General features: G+C 34.7%; 4 protein-coding genes across 4 annotated transcripts; 2 read left to right on the forward strand and 2 right to left on the reverse strand.

Moving 5' to 3' along the window:
- Positions 1–1,774: 1,774 nt before the first annotated feature.
- EAE97_008067 (uncharacterized protein) lies at positions 1,775–2,437 on the reverse strand (the record flags this gene model as incomplete). Its single annotated transcript, XM_038878581.1, has 1 exon — positions 1,775–2,437. One exon carries the CDS (start codon positions 2,435–2,437, stop codon positions 1,775–1,777), a length of 663 nt encoding a protein of 220 aa, XP_038730831.1.
- Positions 2,438–8,960: 6,523 nt separating this feature from the next.
- EAE97_008068 (uncharacterized protein) lies at positions 8,961–10,403 on the reverse strand (the record flags this gene model as incomplete). The annotated part of the gene is made up of 1 exon (XM_038878582.1): positions 8,961–10,403. The coding sequence occupies one exon, from the start codon at positions 10,401–10,403 to the stop codon at positions 8,961–8,963; it is 1,443 nt and encodes a 480-aa protein (XP_038730832.1).
- Positions 10,404–10,741: 338 nt separating this feature from the next.
- EAE97_008069 (uncharacterized protein) lies at positions 10,742–12,136 on the forward strand (the record flags this gene model as incomplete). Its single annotated transcript, XM_038878583.1, has 5 exons — positions 10,742–10,994; positions 11,045–11,309; positions 11,374–11,551; positions 11,608–11,706; positions 11,984–12,136. The coding sequence occupies 5 exons, from the start codon at positions 10,742–10,744 to the stop codon at positions 12,134–12,136; spliced, it is 948 nt and encodes a 315-aa protein (XP_038730833.1).
- Positions 12,137–12,338: 202 nt separating this feature from the next.
- EAE97_008070 (uncharacterized protein) lies at positions 12,339–19,727 on the forward strand (the record flags this gene model as incomplete). The annotated part of the gene is made up of 9 exons (XM_038878584.1): positions 12,339–12,375; positions 12,430–12,898; positions 12,953–13,475; positions 13,524–13,647; positions 13,697–17,541; positions 17,591–18,285; positions 18,334–18,496; positions 18,548–18,856; positions 18,912–19,727. 9 exons carry the CDS (start codon positions 12,339–12,341, stop codon positions 19,725–19,727), a joined length of 6,981 nt encoding a protein of 2,326 aa, XP_038730834.1.
- Positions 19,728–20,555: the final 828 nt, after the last annotated feature.

Genomic DNA, 20,555 nt, shown 5'->3' on the forward strand with positions numbered 1-20,555 from the left:
CACGCCTGCGGAACGTCATGGTTAATTTGATTAACAATCGCATTTACTTTAGCCATTTACAACCCGGCGGACGCTCCGCAGAATGATATGGAAGAGCCTTCCTACCAACTGAACCGTAGATCTCATTGCCTCCATAATGCTGATTACTGATATACATAGTTTAAGTTTGTTTTAATAAGGTTAATCAAGACAGGCAATACCCTATTCACGCTTGACTAGCCAATATAGGCACTAATTCGAGTTGTTAAACAGAAGTCCCGGGCATGTTATGGTAATTCGCTTGCAGCATGCCCCCCCTGAAAATCTGTGGTTCCGGTCACACCTGTCAAGCATAATCGTATTTCCCCAGAATTTAGGGTTACCGAGCTCATACCGGCATGGTGACACGCACATGGATAATTCGCGTCTGCTATCTACAACAATAACGGACGGCCGACCAAAACCCTAAATGTAAAGCCAAGGGTTTTCAATGGTCCACGGGTATCTTCATCTACTATTCGCGACTAGCATTAATAACGAGTATGTCACTTACTCACTTATTACAAATAATAAGGGTTTCGCCTGTTTTGAATACCTACTTCGTATAGCTTAGAAAGAAAGCCTCCACGGAGGTAAATATAGTAAGTTTACTACACCGCTTTTCTTTTACCTCTGAGAGAGTCGTTCTGCCCGAACAAACCGATCCTGGCTAATGAAGGCGGTATAGCATAACTCAATTCGTATACCTAGTACTTTCGTAATACCCCTCACCGGGGTATTTATATAGGCACGGTCACAGTCACATATCTATTTAAGGAACAACAAACAGATCTGAAACTAAGAGCCCATTTGCCAATCGTATGTCCTGAGGTCGTAATCTGTATAGCAATTCGAAATCACATCTACAAAATAATCGCCATAATTCAAAAAATTAGTTTACATGCCTTGACATGTCTTGAAGTTTGATCGTCAAACAGGCGCTAATCTCGTATTTCGTGCGTATTCCAGATCCTGACAAGTACCACATACATGTGGAATTCAATTAGATACATACAGCCAAGCATTTTCAAATTGACCGTTATTTAAAGAATAAAAAGGTTCTGAAAGGTGCTTATCTGTTGTAAGTGTTTTGATCGGTGTTTGGGTTTTCCGTGATTTCCCGTAAGGTTTAAGCTCAATTAGCGTGTCGCCATTTCAATCGGTAGATATCGGTAGTTGACAGCCTTAACGAGTCTGCAGGATCCTACCTATATAATTGTGACATAATCTGACATCGTGAGGATTCATCTTGATTAAACTTCACACCGGAGTATAGGGAGATGATTTGTTTCCGTTTTCTAACCTTTTTCTTCAAAAAATACATGCTTGTGGGAGGGGTCCCCTCCAACTAATCTCAAATGAGCAAACATTATTCTCCCGATCTTGAAACAGGTGGAAATCATTACATTCAACAGGAAGCCCCCCGTTTTCACGCAGATTGTTTTCCACTTTATGTTTTCAAGTCGAACTCTACTTCATTGTTGCACATTGCAGATGTCATTTCCCCTTGCCTTTGATAATCAATGCTGTTCGCTAGTAGCAAAGGTGGCTTTTGGTTTCCCGGAGTAAGCCCTAAACTTTATTTTGAGTGCTGCAATATGTATAAGTGGGACAAGACGAAGGGGCAGAGCACGGGGTTGCGCAGATCTCCTTCATCACCACACCCACGAAATATCATTCTGACTTCCTGTGAATGGCTAATGGATATGTTGGCAATTTCATCTTGCCATTTTTCGTTATCTGTGTTCTAGATATATCAAAATCTAGTCAAGGAATCTACATTTTGTACCACGTGGTATTCACAGGTCGGTCGCCCACTTTCGAGATCTTCTTGCAATAAAGGCCGCAAATTATCCACCAGCTTAGTTAAATCTGAATCCCCCGCGGCGCAAAAAGCTTCTTTGATTGCTTCCACCATGGAATTGTCCGGACCGAAACGTTCACGACTCATAATCGCAACTTGTGCAGGAAGACCCACTGTAGCTCCTGGCAGTGGAGTTGAATACAGCACGACCCAGTCCACATTTTTCGAGTCGGCACCCCAGGCCAGGAATGCAACGTGGTCTGATATATGGCTCAGATGTCCAGTACATTGGCAAAGCCAAGCATCATCGAGGCCAGCAACGGGGGAGTCGATTCCAAAGGCGGTGTAGATACGTTCTGGCTGGCTAAGGGGAGTAAGAGATACCAGCTCTTGGTTTGTACAGGGCCAAACTCCATTCATGACGGGTGCATATTGAATAACAAAGTTCTTCGTGCGCTCCCAATAATACTGTTGAGAAGTATGGGTCATGTACCACGATCCATAGAGCCAGTTCTCTGGAGTAGGAGTCCATGATTTGTCTTGCACACCCTCGATGAATGATGGAGGTGGTCGGACTTGGACCGTTGCTTTCGATTGAGATCTGTGGCTTGTCATCGTATATTTGGTCCAATACAAAAGCCGTAGAGTGAGAAGTATGTAATTTTGAGATATTGAGTTGTAAACTAATCGATATGATTTTGAGGTCGAGTGCACCCTAGCTTTTATCTTATGGCCGGTGTTCTCAGTAGGCCCATCGGCCACCGCTGCTATACTCGCACGTATCATATGATGTCTCGGTTTGCATATACTTAGAGTTTTTCACTCCGAGCTTTGAGTCAATCGTACAATTCATCCCTCAGTTTCACTCAAAATTATCGTCGTGCCACTACTTCAGTGGGATATTTCTTTCTATAAAATATCTGGTAGTCACAAGCTATCCGGATAACATTCATTTGGCGCATATGCTGTTGTAAAATGTGTTGCACTAACTTCTAGAGTGTGCCAATACCAATTTTGATAGATTACCAGCACAAGCACACAGAAAAACGCATATCGGCTCAACTATAACTGCGTGAAATCGGAGGATCGTGATAGAAGACTGTTGATATCAACTTGGTTGATATAAGTGTAAAGTACTTTAGTTTATTATGGTTATATTCATTCTTAATCATTATTATCTATAAAAAGCTAATATTTTATATAGGATAGCGCTAGCGTGATACTAACTAATACAATGCTTTTTTTGATTATATAATCGATATCCCAATACTGATAATTTTCTAAAAATGAATATAATTATATACTTTAATCTATAATCCATTTCTTTAGACACAATATTCTTTTAGCTTTTTTTAGTTTTTTATTTTCTTTTTATTTAATACATCTCCTTAATAATTATTTTATTAATATCAATTAAATCTTTTAATACTTGATATACACCATTTTTGATTATAATATCCACAAGATTTGATTTTTTATTAATTTATTTAATCTTTATAATCTTTTTATTCTTATAATATTGTTTTAAAACTATAATATTAATTAAAAACCATTTTTTTATATTTATACCGAATTTAGTTAATAGATTATATAATAACTTTGAATTTATATAGAATATAAATAATATTAGTTTTTTAGGCTTGAGAATAGTATTAATTATACCTTTAATAACTACTCTAATATTAAAGTTTAGAATTAATGTATATAGCTTAGAAGCTAATATACTCCTAATGATTTTTTTATATTTGATTAATATTTAATAAATAATATTAATATTATTATATTTATTTATTAGGTAGATAATATAGTTAATTTATAATAATAAATTAGTATTATTAATGAAGGATGTGTCTATAAATACAATTAATTAAATAAAATTCATATTTAAAAATATAAATATGAATTCTTTTGTTAAATTATTTATTTGTTATTTAATAATTTTATTAAGTTTAACCACATTTTTCTCTTTTGGATCTATTATCTAGATAATAATAAAAAAATAATATAATATCTTTAGTTAATATATAATTATAATATATACTTTTTTTATATATTGAGTAATATATTAATTTTTTAAAATAATATTTTTTTGAATTTTTCCTTTTATATTATATATATTAATATTTTCTAATATAATTATTCTAATATTATTATATTATTTCTTTTAATTTAAATAGATTTTATTATTTTTAAGAATAATTAAGCTATTATTAAATTTAAATAAATAATTATTAATAAATTATTCTCTATTTTTAATTATAAAATAAATCTTGTTCAATTACTTTTATTTTAAATATGCAAATCTTTTATTGGTAATTATAAAAATATTATTTATCTAAAGTTTTATAATATTGATATTATTATTGGAATAAAATAAATAAAGATTATATATAGATTATATTATATTTAGTTTATTTCTATAATGGTTGTAATAGGTTTTCAAATTAATAATTTCCTATTTCAAGGATATTATATAGGGATTTAATAATATATAGAATATATTTATCTTTAAATCTAATCTTTTTCAATATTTCTATATAAATTGATTTATTTAATATTATAATTAATTAAATATATATTTATATAATATTTTATAAATAAATTTGAATATCTTTATTTGATATTTGTAAAATAGCGGTAAGTATAAGAATAATATATTAACTAATATATTAAATAATTGATAATTATATTAAAATAATGATTTTATTTTTATCTTAATATATTTAAATTATTAGTTATAATTTAGCATATATTTTATTAATACCTTTATTCTTTATTTATTAATAAATTATAATTTAAATAGTTTTATTCTAAATAATATATTAGTTTTTGAAATAATTTTAAAAACTTTATTTTTTATTAATTTGTTAATTTTCTTATATCGGAATTCTATATATTTTATAAATGTATTTTCTTATAAAAATATAGTTAATTATAGTGGGTTAATATTAATATTCATTATATTAATTATATTAATCAAATTATTTCTTATATATCAATATAATTATATATCTAATTATATTATTAATAATAATATTTGGGATTATAATATCTCCATTTGTAATATATTAATTATTATAATATTATTATTATTATTATTTATATTTCTATTATTTTGTTCAATTTCTTCCGGTTTTATATAAAAGGGTTATATAGATATAAAATAAAATTTAGTTAATTTATTAAAGAGTTTTATCTTATATATTTTTTTATTTATTTTAGTCAAAGGGTATAATCTAGTTCATTTGCCTAATATATTATTTTCTTTATCCTTTTTTTATATCAAAACCTTTGAGTTCAAAGGTAGAATAAAAATTAATATTGTAAATAATCCATTTTTTAATCTTAATACCTCTATAATTTATTTTTTAATATAAATATAATATATTTTTATTATAGCTTTTTTTATAGCTTTTGTATATTAAATAATTATTATAATTAATAGATTAATATTATTCAATCTAGAATATATTCTATAAATTAATAATATAGAAACAAGCCCATTTGGTTCTATTATATTATTTACAGTTTTTATTATTATTTATAGAATTATTATTTTAGTTAGATTATTATCCTTAAGTTCTTTAGTCAAAATCTTATATATATAATGTAAGAGGTGATAATATCTTTTTATAATATTTATAAAATTATATGTTTCAATTAGTATACTCTTAATAATAATTGATATAAACTTAATGTTTTAAATAAACTCTTTATTTATAAAGTTCTTTTTTATATTATAAATAATATAGTTTGGTGATTCAATATATATATTAATCTAATATTCCCTAAAGATATTAAATATATATTTAACGAATATATTATTAAGGAATTAAATTATTTAATAGTGTATCACTTTATTAATAATATATAAAACTAATTTACCTATAATATACATAATATTGATATATATAATATAATTAAATTCAGTATTCTTTAGTAAAATAAATCTAAAATATTTGGGTGATTTACTGTGTATTTAATAATGTTTGTAGTACTTAATAAGATATTTAATAGTATTATTATTCTTATTATAGCCTGCCCATTATAATACTTAATAAAAACATTATGCTAATAAATAGTTGAATTGTCAATATAAACATTATAGTTTGATAATAATTAAATAACAGTTATTCTAGTAAATTGACTCTTGAATAAATTGATTTATATCCATTTTCCATATTAAAAACATATGGTCATATTTTCTAATAATAGAATATTAATCATTTAATATAATAAACTGGTTAGTAATATTATTATAAAATACTTTAAAATAATCCATATCCTCAAGACTTAATAAGAATAAAATATCAGTATTCACAATATAAAAATTAATATTTTTAAATAATGTATTAATACAAAATAATTCTATTAATATTATAATTCTCTTTTTAAAATATATATTTGTAATATCTATTATTTATGAATTATATATAACTAGATAAATTTGCTTTTATATATAATATTATCCAATCCTAATAATAGACTTTTCTATATATATTATATTAATATATATATTATAAAATTCTTTGCTTATATAACTTATATAAAAAATATCCATTACACTTTTTATTAATAGAATAACTTTAATTAGATTTCTAGTTATTATATACAATATTATATTAATTAATAATTAATTGAATATTTTCTGATTATTGATAGGCTTAAAGCTTACAAAAAATGCTTTGTTTATATTGTTTTTAATATTAAGATTTGTGAAAAATAGGTTTATTTTAATTTCTGAATTAAATTTTATATTAATAGCTTTTTTTTATATTTGATTATTTATTGATTATAACATTTATTAAATATATTATTATTATTATTCTTAATTTTCTCCCTATATTTACATCTTTGTTTATTTTGTTTCTTCTTAAAGTATTTTATGGATTGATATCCCTTTTTTTTGTATATCTAATATTAATTATATTAATTTAAGAAATTAGAATATTATAATTTATTATAAAAATTATTTCTAAAATTATTACTTTTAAAATTATTATTTCTTAAATTCCTAGAATTATTTCAATTATTATTATTATTATTACGGAATCTTCTATTAATAAATAGTATTATATTTTTCTTATTCTTATATAATTTCTTCTATATATTAATAAATTATTATAATTAATTAATCAAATCAAATACCTCTTTCTTAGGATCAAAATAAGTCAAATTGTATACCTCTATATTCTTATATATAAATATAAATTTATTATGCAAATAGAATATTTATTATATAATAAAATTAAGTTGATATTATAGTATATATAATTACTTAATTATAATAGTAAGATATTTATTAAATGATTTATTTTTATTCTCCTTTTTAATTGATTTGAGAATAATATTATTCCATTTAGATAGCATATTATATTAATATTCATTTTTTTCAAAATTATTCTGTATATAGATGTATAGTTCTTTAAAAATAAATAATAGTAATTTATAATTAATATAAAAAAACTCAAGTATATTATTTTTAAGTATAATAAGGAATATCTTATATTACATATCCATTGGTATCTTTGTATATTATATGATTTCATAAAATATCGAGAGTTTAAAATCGAAATTATCATTATTCTCATTATATTTCTTCTTGTTGGTATAGAATTTGAATAAACTAATAAAAGATTACAAATTAGAATATATTAATGATTTCTTATTTTTATTATATCATCCCCTATTATTCTTTTTATTATTATTATTATTATTATTATTATTATTATTATTATTATTAGAATCTCTTTTTCCATTATTCTTTTTATTCTTTTAATCATTTTTTTTATATTCAAAATTATTTTCAATAAATTTATTAAATATTCCGGATTTAAACTTAGACTTTTTAATATTGTAATCTTTCAAAACTTTCTGAACTTATTTTTTCATCCATATATCTATAATAAACCTATAAAATTAATTATATAAAGCTTTAAATACTTTAACATCTGTTTTTGATATTAATACTCCTTGGGTATATAATATTATATATAGCTTTCATATATTTATCTAATGGATTTTCGCGAATTGTATAGTTATAAATATGTTAAAGTTATTATAAAAGATTTTAATAAGCTCATTATTATTAATATCCTTATAGTTATATTATTTGCACTTGAATTTGATATATTTAATGAACTTTTTAGCATCAAAATCAACAATTCTATTATTAATCTATTATTCCTTTAATAGGTTTAATTATTTCTTATAATACTCCTCTTTTTTCTTTATATATAGATTCTTATTGATAACCTTAAGAGCAATCGGACTAATAGCATTATTACTATCCAATATAATAATATATAAGGGTATTCCAAGATTTGTAGATATTTTAAAGATTATAGATATAAATATTTATAAAAAAATATTTATAAAGATATTTAAATAAAGATTTTGTGGATTATTTTGTATAATGTATAGTATAGAAGTGAATACATAATAAATATAAGCTCGATTCGTCACAATTGATAAGATTAATCTTTTTGAATATATTTTTCTAATATAATTATTTAGAGCATATTTTTTAATATAATAAAAAGAAATAATATACTATATTAGATACAATAATATCTTCTTTATAGTTTTTTCAGAATTTATATTAATCCTAAAAACTATCTCAAAATATCTAATACTTTGTAATAGAATCCAAGGCCCTAATTTATAATATCACTAATTAGTATTAATATCAACTTGATTGATATAAGTATAAAATACTTTAATTTATTATAATTGTATTCGTTCTTGATCATTATTATCTATAGAAAGCTAATACTTTATATAGGGTAGCGCTAGCGCGACGCTAGCTAATACAGTGCCCTCTTTGATCACATGATCGATGTCCCGACAAAGACTTTTCAGTGATATTTAGCTATATTTTGAAGCTGTACAAAGATATACTAAATCTTATCAAATTCAATTTTCCGTGAACAGCGGATTCTCCTTACACTTACGACCAAAAGGGTCGACCAGCTTGTAAACCAACACTTATACATCGCAACCTCTGGACGATGGGAGATCTGCATTATTCTCAGAGAAGCACATTTGTGTAAACATAAACGTAAACCCGATAATGTCTCATACTCTCAGAGTTCAAAAGCTCTCACAAGATCCGTTGATGATTCTTGGCTTCCATTACTTACTCGAATACAGGCGTAATCCATTTGTTCCAAGTTTCATCCTGCCTCAATCTCTTGGCTGCTGATTTCTCGATCCAAACAATCAAATCTACATTACCATTCCGCTGTGCCGGCATTGGTACTACTCTAGGAATGCAGTCCAAGAAAGGATTGGCCATCCTCAAAGCATCCTGAAATCCCAAACTTCCACCCCAGTCTTGCTCATAAAACCCCATATCTTTCAAATTACTAATGACCAAAATAGGATTTAGAGTCTTGGCATATGATACACGTTCCTCTGTAATATCGCCCAAGCCATCTAGAAACCCGATAATGTCTCTTATATGCTTATCATTGAAATCGTTTCGAGACTCGGAGATAGCAAGTGCTGTTTCAAAGATGGACCTTGGATGAATATCAAGGGTGATGGGGAATCCCAGAGAGGAATTTCCCATGAAGCTCTTGGGTAGTGGTGGATCTAGAACTGTACGACCATCATATGCGACAGATAGATTTCCCCGTAAAAGTCCTTGATCCCCTTTCGATATCCTAGCACGGTTGACACAGCACCACATCAATGCAGCCAGTGCATCGTTTACTGTTAACCAGGATGTTGCTGAACTTTCTATTGAAATATAGTCTCTGAGCTCCCCTAATTTTGAGTGGGAAATGCAGAAGAGGGCAATTTCCATCTCTGTGATTGAATTTGGGGGAGGGTCGATAAGATGATTTCTGGGATCTTCGAGCTTTGAGTTGGCAAGTTGCAACTTGTATTCTCGAACATCCATTCGCTCAACGTTAAGATTTCCGCGCATGAGTGGAGATCTATCAAGAAAGCTAGGTAAGACCTTGTAGTCCTGCAAGTCATCATCGAGGACCACTTCGGCTTCGGTGGGCCAAGAAGCTTTCACGTTCTTCGATAGAATGGAAAGGATGTTATTCCATGCAAGTACGTCACATGCTGTATGGAGGACACTCAGATGAAGAATCAATCCTCCATCGATGAAATTTGCTTGGGTAGCTATAACCGGCAGTTTTTCCTGAGTCATGTACCCCTTCACTGGACTGAGGCAGTCGTCTGTAAGGAGGGCACTCGGAAACCTTGCTTTTCTTAAACTTTTGTAGGAATGTGGCCATGAATTTCCGCTTCCAGTACGGAGGTCGTTAAAAATCAATTGATTTCCTTCGAAGTCTTCAGGTAAAGTTTCGATACAAAACTTTCCAGGAGAACCAGTGGAGACGACAGACCCGCCAAGAAAAGGGATTTCCTTTATAGTCTGCTTCAAACCTAGCTTCAAGTGTTTATAGATATCTTCAATGTTACTGCGGCGAGAGACTGGCCAGCTGAAATTCATACTGATCACATATGTTCGAGGCATGAGGTGATCTAGCGGCGTCAACTCAGTGATTAGAGTTTCGGTCGCGGAAGGTGTTGCCTGATTGGGAGGAGTGCTGCTAGACATTTTTCGAGAAAATAGGTAGAAAGTAAATTCTCCTTGAACGTCAAAAACCGCAGACCTTTTGAACTGTGCAATTTCTGATGGGGCTGTGCTCTCAGTATTCTGTGATGTAAATGAACTGAGAGCCACTTTCCAAGGTCCGCGGGATATCCACAACTTGTCTGGGCCTCCGGACACCGGTCATTAATCCCGAATATTCATCTTACTGGCAATTAAAATTTCCCATTTTCTTTCTGATTGGTATTTTGTCTTGTTTCGTCCACGAATTGAAAGTATCAAGAGGTCTTGGAATTTTCCTATCACGCATTCAACTTCTTTTCAAATATAGTCTATTATACATTATGGAGAACCCGATTTTAATACAGAAAGCCCCTCGGAGATACAAATCTGCAATTCCATTATTCCTGTTTCATGATGGTGGTGGAACAGTCCTACCCTATTACTTCCTTGAAAGCTTAAACCGCAATGTATGGGGAATATCATATCCACATCTTAATGATGACGGTACTTTTGAAAGTGGTATTAAAGGAATGGGAGAGTTATATGCTGGATACATCAGGGGAAAAGTCTCCAGAGGCAAAGTCCTCCTTGGTGGTTAGTTTCCCACTTTCTTACCTACACAAAATTACTCAAGTTTGCTACAGGTTGGTCTGCAGGCGGGTCAATAGCTATTCAAGTCGCAAAGTGCTTGGAGAATATTCCAGAGCTTTGTGTCGCTGGAATAATCTTGTTAGATACGCCATTCCCTGATTTTCCGGACTGGCGACCAAAGAATTCACCACCAGTTCAGTTTCATATCCCAGTGGCGCCGGATCAAACAGCAAAGAGTAGATTGGCACAGCAGCAAGCTGTCAATGATATTATCCACGCGTTGTCAGTCTGGGAGTTGCCAACCTGGGAAAACGGAAGGTACATTCTCCTTATTCTTTTCACTTTAAAACGTTGTGCATGTTAACGATGGATCGAGATTCAGACGACCGCCACCCGCTGTATTTATAAGGGCACTCAAGGTAGTACCGACAGAGAAGGTTGTAGAGGTCGACTGGTTTCGCGAAGAATACGCTTTAGGTTGGCAAAAGTATCCGTACAACTTTATAATTGAAGAGCTTCGAGTTGATGGTGATCATTTTAGTATCTTCACTCCTTCATATGTGAGTTACTACCTCTAGAGCTCGATTTTCTGATTGACTGACGTGAATAATTACAGCTACCGGAGTTGAGTACAAAATTGAGGGAAGCTCTGGAGCTGCTAGACTCCAAACCAGAGACTGGCATATTACTGGATTCCAAGCTGAATAGCAGCATAGTAATTTCGGCTTTATGAACAGACACAATCAAAACGCCAGGACCATCGTTCTTGACGTCGCAGTTGGCACAGTTTCGAGTTTCAATCATGAGAAACTTGGCGATTGTCATGCCACGAGAGCCACTGAAAACGTCGAGGAGATTTCATATGCAGACGCGAATACTTGTACTTTTATTGTATTACCCATAGATTACACAACCCTAAGTTTAAGAACATTGTATTAGACTACAAAAATCAAGCTAAGACTGAATATTTTTGTTCAATTCTAACGCGTCAGTTTGAGTTCAGGTGCTTTGTTTCTCCCCATGCTGCCCGTGCTCTCAAACAATCGGAATCCGATGTAACATCAAATCTGGAAGAACGGAGACCGAGGACCCACATCACCGCTGGAGAGCCATACGAAACCGCAAACATGGAGAAAGGTGAATAAGCTTTATGTAGAGACGATGCTTCCCCGCAAGGAGCTCATGGTTCCTGCCAAAGATCTGCATATATTCAGTACGACTTTTAGATTCCATCAAATTTAGATATCTTATTACAAGTTGATTTCCAGTATTCTCTATATTTTATCAATTGTTATGTTCATTTGTTGATTTTCTTCTACGTACATTACTCTTACAATCATTATAACCATGTCCTCTCCAGAGCCAGTTGCGATCATTGGCATGGGTAAGTTACTATATGTTTGTTCTTAGAGAGACGAAGTATCTAAACGTTGTTCAGGATGTCGCTTCCCAGGCGACTCGGATACCCCAGATGAGTTCTGGCAGATGCTTGCCGAGGAACGCTCTGGATTTTCAAGGCCGCCATTATCGCGCTGGAACATTGATGGATTTCATGCAAACAAGGCTCGACCTGGTTCTATAACTCCAGAAGGTGGTTATTTTATTAATGAGGATATTTGGAAATTTGACCCTGCGTTTTTTGGTATTGTACAAGAGGAAGCGAAGGCAATGGACCCTCAACAGAGAAAGTTACTGGAGTGTGTTTACGAGGCTTTTGAGTCCGGCGGGATCACGCTGAGCCAATTGTCGGGCTCCAATACAGGTTGTTATATTGGAAATTTTACTTCCGACTACTACCTTCAAGGTCATCGAGACCACAACAATCCGAGGCCTTATAGTTTATTAGGTTCTGGTTACACTATAATAAGCAACCGAGTCAGTTATCTTTTCGATCTTTGTGGTCCTAGGTAAGTTCCCTGACAAATTCATTTTTAAGTACAGAACTGAGAGTATGCCATTAGTCTCACAATTGATACGGCTTGCTCTTCCTCTCTCTACTCTCTGCATATTGCCTGCAGAGCGTTACAGACGAAGGAAATTGATGCTGCAGTAGTTGGTGGTACAAATCTGATGCTCGCCGTAGAAACTCAGATGAGTACAAATAAAGTTGGTGTTTTATCAGCTACATCTACTTGTCACACTTTCGACGAGTCAGCTGATGGATATGGCCGTGCTGAAGGTGTTGGTGCCATTTTCTTGAAGCGTTTGTCTGATGCCATTCGGGACAATGATCCTATACGTGGTGTAATCAGAGGCACGGCTACCAATGCGAATGGAAAGACCAGTGGCATCACTCAGCCAAGTGCGAAGGGGCATGAGATTTTAATGCGTACAGCCTATGAATTCGCCGGTCTGGATCCAAGAGATACCTCATACTTTGAGACACATGGAACTGGTACCCAAGTTGGAGATCCAATAGAGATTAAGGGAGTTGGAAATGTTTTCTTTAACGGCACGGACAGGCAGAAACTTCTTGTTGGATCGGTATGTTACACTGTCTGCGTATATCATTCATAATACTTAATTTTCTAGGTGAAAACCAACGTCGGACATAGCGAAGCAGCTAGTGCCTTGGCAAGTATAATAAAAGTATGCCTAGCTATGGAAAAACGCACAATACCAGCAACAATTGGTATAAAGAAATTGAATCCCAAAAGTAAGTTGTAAAGTACAGCTACTAGGATCAAGTACTGACTGTTCCATAGTCGATTTCAAGGGTGGAAGGATCGAAGTCGTTCAAAAAATGACACCTTGGCCAAAAGGCTTTGATACTTGTCGTGCGAGTATAAACTCATTTGGCTATGGAGGAGCTAATGCCCATGTAATCGTCGAAGCCGCCGACTCGGTCTTACCAGGAAAGTTAACTTACATCCGACGGGGTCAAGATAAGAGGAATCTGGAAGATTCCGAGCCAGACGAAATGGTGGGCACGAAATCTGCCTCGCAAGCGCGAGCTGTATCCCGTTCAGAATATCTGCTTCTGTTTTCTGCTCATGATATATCTACGTTGAAAAGCAACATTGAAAGGTGTCGTGACGTGGCCGAAGATTATAACATACTAGATCTTGCCTACACTCTTGGCTGTCGGAGATCGAATTTTTTTAACTGCGCTTACACGGTAGCACGAGAAGAAGATGTTGAGGAAGATCTTATGGAACATGAGATTACGTTCGGGAAAAGGGGAAAGGGTGGAAACATTGGTTTCATCTTTACAGGACAAGGAGCTCAGAATGCGCAGATGGGTCGAGAACTCATGTTGACATTCCCATCATATATCGACACTATACGGAAGCTTGATCGCTCGCTACAGTCTTTAGGGGATGATTCTCCGGAATGGACTATTGAAGATATCCTGATGGAGCCCGCAGTAACCAGTAAGATCAACGATGTTGAGATTTCACAGCCTGTATGTACAGCCGTTCAAATAGCTCTTGTTGAGCTTCTTCGACTTTGGAATGTAACACCAGTTGCATGTATCGGTCATTCGTCTGGTGAAATTGCATCTTCATATGCCGCACACCTCATAACCGCCGAGGAAGCTATCATCTCCGCATTTTATCGCGGACGAGGGGTTGGTACTCTCAAAGTGAAAGGTGCTATGTTGGCTGTTGGCGCCGGCCCCGAGGAAATACAGCCTTATCTCACTGACGGACTGCGTATTGCATGCTATAACTCACCTAACAGTGTTACATTGAGTGGTGATATTGAGCCTGCTACCGTAGTACAGAAGAAGTTAGAATCTGACAGGGTGTTTGTTCGTGAGCTGAAGACAGGTGGCAGAGCCTATCATTCATACCACATGCTGAATATTGGCAATGACTACGAAAGTCGCTTGACAGAAGCACTTTCCAAATTCGGCGCATCTCAAACCACCAATCAAGCTCAAGGGCAGAAACCAGTATTTTTCTCCTCAGTAACTGCTCAACAAATGCCATTGAATTTCAAACCAGGGCCTAGCTATTGGCGTCAGAATTTGGAGTCTCCAGTAAGATTCACTGAAGCGGTTGAAGCTGCATTGGCAGCAGACTTAGGCATTTCACAATTCGTCGAAATCGGGCCTCACTCTGCTCTAGCTGGTCCTTTGAGGCAGATTAGAGATAACCTCGGGATAACACCCAAAGACTTGGATTATGCTTCCACATTAGTACGTGGTCAGAGCTCTGTGACTCGTCTTCTGGATCTTGCTGGAGCTCTTACTATGAGAGGATTCCCGGTGGACATCGAGCGCGTCAACGCCATTGAAAAACGAGAGGGTGACGCCATAATCACACAAACTGGTTTGCCAATTGTTGATCTTCCTAGATTCTCATGGAACTACTCTGCCGGTGAGATAAGGAACAAAAATAGACCAAGCGAAGAATATCGCTTACGAAAATTCAAGTACCACGACCTATTGGGTGCCATTCTTCCAGGATCATCAGTGGAACAAAGACAATGGAGGAATATGCTTGACTCTAAGAATTTCCCGTGGTTGGAGGAGCATAAGCTTGGAACGCAACCTGTGCTGCCCGGAACTGGTTACTTGGCAATTGCAACCGAGGCTGCTCGTCAATTTTTTCATGACAAGCTAGCAGTCAATGGGGCATTCCAATACTTCTTTCCCAACATTAGCATCACATCTGCATTAAATATCCCACCTTCTGGATCCCAAGTGGAGATTGTTACCACTATGAAATTCGCCACTATAACTGCTTCGATTACGTCCAAAACTATCGCAGAGTTCACGATATCGTCCATTCAAGCTGGTAATTGGACGAATCATTGTGTTGGAACTGTCACAAAGAAGAAGGCTGTTGCCATGGCCCCAAGATTCGATGAAAGTAAATTACAAGAACCAAAGGCTGCTCGAACTTGGTACCGTGGTTTCCAAAAGGTTTCGTTGAATTACGGACCCGCTTTCAATGGGTTAAGTAATATCCGTACCAATCCAGCTCTGGAAGAAGCCGTTGCGGACACTGAGCTCTGTCCTGAAGGTGTCTCTGAGCATGATTCGGCATATATCGTACACCCCGCAGCAATGGACACCTGTATTCAAGTTGCACTGATTGGCGCACACAAAGGCTCCTTGGCCGGCTTGAAAAGGTCATTTGTTCCAACGTCCATGACCAATGTTTCCTTATGGTCCTGGGGCGATGATGCTCAAATCGCTCAATTGACCCCTGGAAAAGGCAAGGTCCTTGCACATGCAGAGTTTTTCAGTCTACGTGCCATGAGCGGGTGGTGTCAGCTTTTCTCGCCTGAAGGCAAGCCATTGTTTGCGATTGAAGAGCTTTCATGCACTCAATACTCAGAAGCCCTTGATGACCTTGGGACGATAGATCGTCACCCATACCTTCGCACTGTATGGAAGCCAGATGTCGATAAGATGATCTCCAACTTGACTGATAATTCCCTTCTCGATCTTATTGTTCACAAACGTCCTGGATTTAACATCTGTGAGATCTTGAATACAGAATCAGTGATCTCCGACAATCTTCACAAAGTTCTTGAAAGTGGTTCATCCCTTCGTCGGTACAAGACTTATACCATTATGACTCTAGGCGACGTTGATATAGAGCCACTAAAGATCAAGTACGAAGCTTTCCCCGGTGTTGCGGTGCAGAAGTTGTATCTAGACGACGTCCCAGAGACGTTCTTCGATTTAGTCATTGTGCCTCAATTTTCGAGCGACGAGATTGATTTAACCAAACTCAAAGGTGTATTGAAACCAGACGGAAACATGCTGCTTTATAAGTCAAAGTTCAAGGATGATGATACAATAAAAACGGAGTTTCAAGCAGCCGGACTCGATACACTTCTTGAGGATCAAGAGTCTTTGCTAATCAGTCCTCACCAAAGGACCAGCTCTGTCATCCCAGGAGGAGACATTGTACTTGTCACAAGGACTTCCCCAACAGTATTCGATTCTCATATCTATTCTGGATTGTCAAAGAGTGGAAGGTCAATAACCTCAATGTCCCTACAAGAATTCAATTCCCACGCTCATACAAAAGCAACCTACGTTTTTATTGTGGAATCTGAATCTAGTCTATTCCATGAATCTTTGACGAGCCAAGAGCTAGCAACAATACAAGCAATCGCAACTGAAGCGACGAATATGCTATGGGTTACTCATGGAAATCTTCTGGAGGGAGGAGATCCAAATGCTGGAATAGTTATCGGACTAGGCCGCTGTCTTCAGACAGAACATCCAACTCTCACTTTCAAAACTTTGGACTTGGATCATCGAGATCATATACAGACTATCTCCAACATAACAACAATCCTGGATGCAGCTGACAGTGGAGACGAGGATAAAGAGTTTATGGTCAAAAATGGCATTTTCTATGTTAGCAGGCTTTCTCAAGACCCTCTCCTAGACCAACAGTTTGTTGCAGGGGTTGAAACAGAGCCAAGAGTAATTTCATATGTGCCAGAAAAATGTGTCAGGCTGGGGATCGAGCGCGTCGGTATCTTTGATACGATACACTTCAAGGATGATGAGTGGAAAGCTTCACTTAAACCTGGAGAAGTTGAGGTAGATGTGAATGCAGTCGGTTTGAATATGAAGGTAAAAGACTCGATGACTTTTCTTGTTTCTCAAAGCTAAACTATTACAGGATTTCGCAACGCTTCAAGGAACTTATAATTCGGAAACACTTGGTCTTGAGGGTGCTGGTGTGGTCAGAAGCATCGGTCCTGGGGTCACAAACGTTGCCATTGGCGATCGAGTAAGCTGGGCTGGCTTTGGAAACTTCCGCAACATCGAAAGATATGACTCCAGATTCCTCCAGAAACTTCAACCAGAGGAGACCTTCGACCAAATGTCAAGTATTATGATGCCATTCTTAACTGCTATATATGGATTAATATACCTTGCCAAGCTCCAACCGGGAGAATCGGTACTGATCAATTCTGCCACTGGAGGTGTTGGACTTGCGGCAATTCAGGTAGCAAAAATGATTGGTGCTGAAATTTTTGCTACTGTTGGAACTCCAGAAAAGAAAAAATTCTTGATGCAAGAATATGGTATTCCGGATGATCACGTCTTATCCTCGAAAGACGCAAGCTTTGTAGCTGAGATTATGCAGACTACAGGTGGCCGTGGAGTTGATGTATCACTGAACTCGCTTGTTCGTGAAAATTTGAGAGCTACTTGGAATTGTATAGGACACCACGGTCGTCATATCGAGCTCGGGCAGACTGATATCCTAGATCAAGGCATATTGGATATGAGCCCTTTCAAGAGAGGTGCTTCTTTTATTGCCATGGACTTGGTTCTTGTTTTCGAACACAAGCCAGATCTTATTTCCCAGTAAGTAGATAAATTCACGACTGAATCTATTAATACTGACATCAACAGGATCTTGGGTGAAATCATGCAATACTATCGGGACTGTAAGATTAAACCCCTTCCAAATCTATCAGTTTTTCCTGCTTCTGCAATTGGCCAGGCTTTTGAAGAATTTGGCAAAAACAGTAGAATTGGAAGGGTTGTTGTCAGCTTTGACACTGAGAAGATCAATGTAAGTTATTTCACAGTTCGTTCAGAATGGTGCTAATCAGACGCGTCACAGTTTGCGAAGAAGAAGAAGTCGATTGCTTTCAAGTCAAATGGTTCATACCTACTTGTCGGGTGCCTTGGAGGCCTCGGTCGATGTTTGGCTCGTCATATGGTTGAAAAGGGCGCTCGTCACTTAATTTTCCTTGGTCGTTCTGGTGAGGACAGACCTGAAGCTGCATCCATGATCAGAGATTTTAGAAATGATGGAATCACTGTGGATGTAGTGAAAGGGGACGTTACTAGAATTTCTGACGTCCAAAAAGCTGTTGACTTGGCTGCCGGTCCGTTATTCGGTGTTGTGCAAGGTGTAATGGCCTTAGATGTAAGTTGACTGAAATGTGGAGTTTTATGAGTGATGTACTAAAATCATGAAATAGGATCGACTATTTACAAGCCATGACTTGAATAGCTGGGAATACGCCGTTCGTCCCAAGGTCACAGGAACTTGGAATCTTCACAATGCCGTTGCAAGCCACTCTTTAGACTTCTTCGTCATGCTCGGATCATCATCTGCTTTATCCGGCTTCCCAACACAAAGTAATTATTGCGCAGGAAATTCTTTCCTCGAATTCTTTGCGAGATACCGTCAAAGTAAAGGTCTACCAGCAACCACAATCTCACTCACCGTCGTCACCGAAGTTGGATTTGTGAGTCAAAATGAGAGAATCGAAGATGGAATAGCTAGAACAGGAGTTCATACCATCAACGAAGCTGGAGTCATTGATCTCATCGATACTGCAATGATGAAAGCTCCCTCGTCATCCTGGGACTTGGATCCACTGGCCAACAACTTCATTGTAACCGGCGTTGAGCCCCTCCAATTGAGTGCGGATCTCGACATTGATAGTATACCATTTTGGAGACAGCCACGCATTGGACCTGTTTTTAACGCTGTTCTGGCCAAGAAATCAGGAAACGATACTGGTCCTGGGCAAAATAAACGCAGACTTTTGCTACCCGATATCTTGGAGATGATAACAGAGAAATTTTCCCAGATATTTAATGTGGCTTTTGAAGATATTGATCCAGGAACTGAAGTAGTGAGGTTTGGTATGGATAGTATGATTGGAACGAGCTTGAGAACTTGGTGTTATAAGACTCTGGGAGCTGATATTGCAGCATCGGAGTTCATGAGCTTAAATTTGACGGCGGATTCATTAGCGAAGAAGATTTATGATATAAGAAAGGGGTGACGGAGGTAGTTAAAACCGTTCAGGTTTTTATTGAAACTCTTTTCGATTTAGTATTTGGTTAGTGCGTAGGTTAGCGTGTATACTTTGTCTTGTTTTTCGAAGTCATTTTGGATTTAACTTCAAAAATATTGGGTTCATTTAAAAGAATTTATATGTTTTATCTAGTATAGTGAAATAAATGAACAAACATAAATGAATATGAAATTAAGTCTCTTTACCTCACGAAAGATGGGAAATGAAGGTATGATGCTGTCTTTCTATTCTCCGGCGTGTCACATTGGTCTAGATGTAGAGTTGGAGGGTTGAAGTGTTTATTCAAGAACTTCACTTCCTTTACAATAGCTAACGTTTATTAATTCTCGACACCAGTTGAATCAAATACCGTATTAATTGGTTCATAGTATAATATCTTATAGCCAAAAAATCTAGTTTTTGATAAAATTGAACGTGTTCTTATATAACACATAATATCTTATATTCCAATGGATTTATTATAAATATTATTATTTTTCAAAACTTTTTAATTTTTTCTTTTAAAATATCTCCTTGCTTTTGTCTTTTATATTTCTTTTGCTTTTATTTCTATTTAAACTGAATAAATAAATATATATATAAATATATATATCCTTTTTTTTAAAAAAAAATTAAAGTATTTATTTATTTAATATAAGAAATTCAGACTAAATTTAATCAAGGTTTTATTATAATCAATTATAGCTTTATATATATCTGTTGGAAATCATATATATATAATACTAAGTAGTATGCTAGTAATAATATCCTTTTTCTATTCCGATAATATTAATAGTAAACTTTCTTTATATTATT

Source organism: Botrytis byssoidea (genome assembly GCF_014898295.1).
Source record: "Botrytis byssoidea strain MUCL 94 chromosome Unknown BBYS_016, whole genome shotgun sequence".
NCBI lineage: Eukaryota > Fungi > Ascomycota > Leotiomycetes > Helotiales > Sclerotiniaceae > Botrytis > Botrytis byssoidea.